The 4,052-nt window shown below is 37.1% G+C and overlaps 1 protein-coding gene across 1 annotated transcript; it reads right to left on the reverse strand.

Moving 5' to 3' along the window:
- Positions 1-621: 621 nt before the first annotated feature.
- LOC105801815 (S-type anion channel SLAH2) lies at positions 622-3,351 on the reverse strand. Its single transcript, XM_012633115.2, has 6 exons — positions 3,193-3,351; positions 2,956-3,072; positions 2,423-2,869; positions 1,566-2,336; positions 1,434-1,465; positions 622-1,348 (listed from the first exon to the last, which is right to left on the reverse strand). Exons 2-6 carry the CDS (start codon positions 3,058-3,060, stop codon positions 970-972), a joined length of 1,734 nt encoding a protein of 577 aa, XP_012488569.1. The 5' UTR covers positions 3,061-3,072; positions 3,193-3,351; the 3' UTR covers positions 622-969.
- Positions 3,352-4,052: the final 701 nt, after the last annotated feature.

Consider the following 4,052-nt stretch of genomic DNA (forward strand, 5'->3'; position numbering starts at 1 on the left):
TTTTTCTTTTTTGCAAATTCAGACTGGGCTGAACTTGGGCAAAAAAAACTTACTCGAGGCCTGACCCGTTTAGAAAATAGGCATCATTATTTTGCCAAAACCTTTTCACTTTTCAGGTCAGGTGCCTTCACCCATGATCAAGTCTAGTTTAAACCTTTCTCCGTTATATGGCATCAAGTGATAGCATACGTACCCTCAGATACCATATAAGGAGTAAGGGTTCAAACCCTACCATGCACATGTTCCCTTAGTAGGATACACAGCTCAATTTGACAAGGTTTTCCCACATTGTAAACCCCAACTTTCAACAGAATTGAAAGACAATTTCAACTCAATCTGAAAATAATACCAACCCGTTGAAGAGTCTACCGATCCAAACAAACAACACTTTGAAATCTTATCCGAAAGGAGTTGACCTGCTCACGACATGTATCATTGCTCAAAGATGGATAAGGCCCCTTTGTGCTTTATTGTAGTTAATGAACCTAAAGGAATCTAAACTTAATAACTAGCCTCTGGACTAGACCTATCCACGAGCAAGATCAGTTTCAGACCAAACCCAAATTTTACTAACAATCTTTGTGTTTAGTGTTTACTCAAGTCTCGGATCGGTCCGAAATATAAAAAGAAAAATTATTTCATGATCAAGCCTGACCATAAAGCCAGTCAGCAAAAACAGGACATTATTTGGCACATTGTTAACATCAAGCTGTACTGGTGGTTTAGCACAAAGGTGGTTCCTTTATGTTTTGCCAAACTTGAATGTATCAACATGTCTCATATATATATACTGCAATTTACAACTCAGCAAGATTTTACACATTCCTAAACCTTTTTCTCTGTTGAAGATTCAACAAAGAAAAATGGGGAAAACAAACTTGGCAAGAAAAATGGGGAAACAAACTTTGCAAGAACCTGTTAAAGGTTGAAACACAAGAGCCGATCGTAGCGATCCATGTATGAGGCTTTTTACACTCGTTTAGCTTCATCATTGGATATATTTAAGGCAGCTTCTATATCGTTGTTGCTGGTGTTTGCGAATTTCAAGAATGTTTCGATGTCTTTACTCCATTCCGACCCTCCATGTCGGATATGAAACCACTTCCTATGATGTTTTGGTTTTCGGTCACTAATGGCAATGGCGACGTCATTAGGGAAGAGGTCCCGTAGGACAAAGGCGTGCAGCATAGTCGTTACTAGAAGGGATGTTACTGTGAGTGTAGCAACAAGAGAGAGTATGACGGCGAGAGTTTGAGTTAATACATTCGTCACCATGCTTGAGTATTGCATGGTCGCGATGGCGGCACCGGTCATCGGGAATGTGTAGGCCCACCAAGCCAACGAGAATCTGTAAATCGAGGGAATTAGAATCAATTTACATACTTAGAGGTTGTTTATATGGATATATATAGAAGGGGTTGTGGTTTACATACTTGAATCCTCGGAAAAAGTTAACCCGAACCGCCTGCAAAACATAATATGAACATTACGGTTTCAGTCTAGTATTTGTGCAACACATAAGTCATTGTTGTTTATTATGTTACTTAAGGTGCAAGAAAGCTAACCAGTGAGAAATAAAGGAACAAGGCAATGAAGTAAGCTATCCGTGATCCGTAATCGAAGGAGCCTCGGATTTTAGCCCATGCCATCGAAGCAACGCTCGGTGCTGCAACAAAAAGGAAGAATACAGGATGGAGCTCTTTTGGGAGTGTTTCATTTGTTGGAAGCCTTTGATAAAGTGTTACAAAAAGGACTAAATAATGAGCCAGTCCAACAGCAAAGAAAAATATAGGCCCTTCTTTAAGCCCCATTGATGCACCCAACAATGCCCCAACAAAGTTCCCGACGATTGCGAGATGGTTCGAAGGGTTAGCCACTTTCGAAAGCCTCCTTTGACCACCCGACATCCACTGTCCGTAGATTTTAAGCTCCAAACACAATATTGGTGTCATAAGAATGTACCAAAGAGGCTCAGGCAAGTTCGATGAGACCGAAGGTGGCAGTCCAAGAGATAAGAACAAAAGCGATATCCAAGGGGCAAAGAAAAAGTTGACCCTGATCGGGTGGTAATACTCACGACGAACGGCTTCGAAGTATAAGATCACTTTCAATAAGTATATTGAAGAAACAACGGCGACTAGTGCCACAGCTATCCACCATAGGATGAGATTTGCTGTCAAGCTTATGTGAAGAAACCTTGTTGATGTAGTAGAGGCCAAGGCTTTCCACATTACAGATTGGCTGCCTACTCCAAGACAAATACCGAACGAAGATATCGGAAACCGAAGGAGGAAAGGCCAAGTTTTGTCGTCCGGTAGCATAATCTCCTCTGTAGACTGTCGAAACAAACAATATATCGAATCAAAACCGCGAAAACAAAGACCTTAATGTTACGTTACAACCACATAAATATGATACATACCCTCAAGGTTTCCAACTCTGGTCCTTCCAACGCATCAAAGTATCGATCAACTGGCAAGGGTTCATTCTCGGGATTTTGCGTAGACTCTTCTTCCGAATCGAATTTCCGAGACCTTCCGCTTAAACTCGTTATCTGTCTTTCGAGTTTCCCGGACCATGTTTTGAAAGAATCAAAGTTTTTATCCTTGAACCTTTGACTATCGTTATCCGCCTCACCGATACTCGATCCTTTCGACATCGGCCGAGACAGAAACATGACCGCTTTCGGCTCGGCATTGTTACCGAGTGTCTCTAATGGCGGACAAGAATCACCACCAACTCCATTAATGCTAAAACCTTGTGCATTTTCATCAACAACGGTAATAATCTTGTTACCTGCCGATGGCATGCTGATTGAAATAGATTGCATAGCACTAATTGTGTTCGACAAACCAGATGCTTCACTTTCCTGTTGCATAACAATATTTTTTTTTTCCTTGTTACCACACAGAAAGTAAGAAAAGAAAATTTGCTAAAATGACATTAAAAACTTACTAAAACGACTTGTTTTGAAGATTTATGTTTAAGAACCGATGGAACTGTTTCTGGGTATTCCGTTTCCTGCAACTCAAAATAATCCCGTTGTTCATCTTGATTCATATTGAAATGCACCTGAAATGTTTTAAAAAAATTCGCTTAGAATAAAATCAAGAACAACGGCGCCATTTTCTTAAAGCTTTGTAAGAAAAAAAAAAAGAAAAAAAGACGATGATGATGAACAAATTTTCAAACCTCGAAAAACCCAGATGCTTCCACTCGGTAATGCAGGAAAAAGGAAACGAACGAAGGAAGCTCCAAAAGAGAGTTCTAATGGAGGAGATGAGTTGCAGAAAAACTTAGAACACGACCATTTATAGCTAAAAGAAATGGACGTGCTCTGAAAAAATAAATTAAGAATGGGACATCCCAATCCCATGTCGGAAAAATTTTGAGAATCCGCTTTGATATATATTAATATATATAAAAATTATGAAAAAGTTATTTTTAAGATAAATCGGTAAAATTTTTCGATTTTAAAATGAACAATATTTAGAAATAAAATTACGAGATTTTCGAGTTATAGTGGACAATATTTTGTAGGTTGGGATTCAAAAGTGGGTTTTATCTTTTAGTATCTTTTAAATTCACTCTAATTTTGTTGTTGCCATTCATGTTTTTAGGACAATTTTTTCCTAGAAAAAAGACAAAGTTGCTGAAATCATTATGTTTGGTTGGTTTATTGCTTTTTTGTCCTAAAAATTAGGTTTAACTAAATTAACTTTTTCTCCATGGAGTAAAAATAATGGATAAATATTAAATTTATACATTAATTTTAATTTAATGTGTAATGTTATACGTAAATTTAAATTTTATATAATTTTATATATAAAATTTTAATTTAATTCTTTTTCACAGATCATCGATAATATTATCAAATTAATTTATATAAACAGTCATATTAATTCAATATAAATATAAATATATGTACTCATTTCTTTAAATGTGTACAATTAAATCAAAATCGAAGTTTTACGTGCACATATGAACCACAATTCAAGTTTCGTGTGTACAGCTACATCAAATCAAAGTTCATGTATCAAATTACACATTGG

This window comes from Gossypium raimondii, chromosome 11, assembly GCF_025698545.1.
Source record: "Gossypium raimondii isolate GPD5lz chromosome 11, ASM2569854v1, whole genome shotgun sequence".
Lineage (NCBI taxonomy): Eukaryota > Viridiplantae > Streptophyta > Magnoliopsida > Malvales > Malvaceae > Gossypium > Gossypium raimondii.

What these genes read in the sequence shown, in the direction of transcription:
- LOC105801815 (XM_012633115.2), bottom strand. Translation starts at nt 3,060, where the DNA reads ATGAATCAAGATGAACAACGGGATTATTTTGAGTTGCAGGAAACGGAA. An exon ending in CTTCAAAACAAGTCGTTTTA is followed by an intron (nt 2,870 to 2,955) that starts GTAAGTTTTTAA and finishes GTTATGCAACAG; the next exon opens with GAAAGTGAAGCATCTGGTTT. An exon ending in AACTTTTTCCGAGGATTCAA is followed by an intron (nt 1,349 to 1,433) that starts GTATGTAAACCA and finishes CTCGATTTACAG; the next exon opens with ATTCTCGTTGGCTTGGTGGG.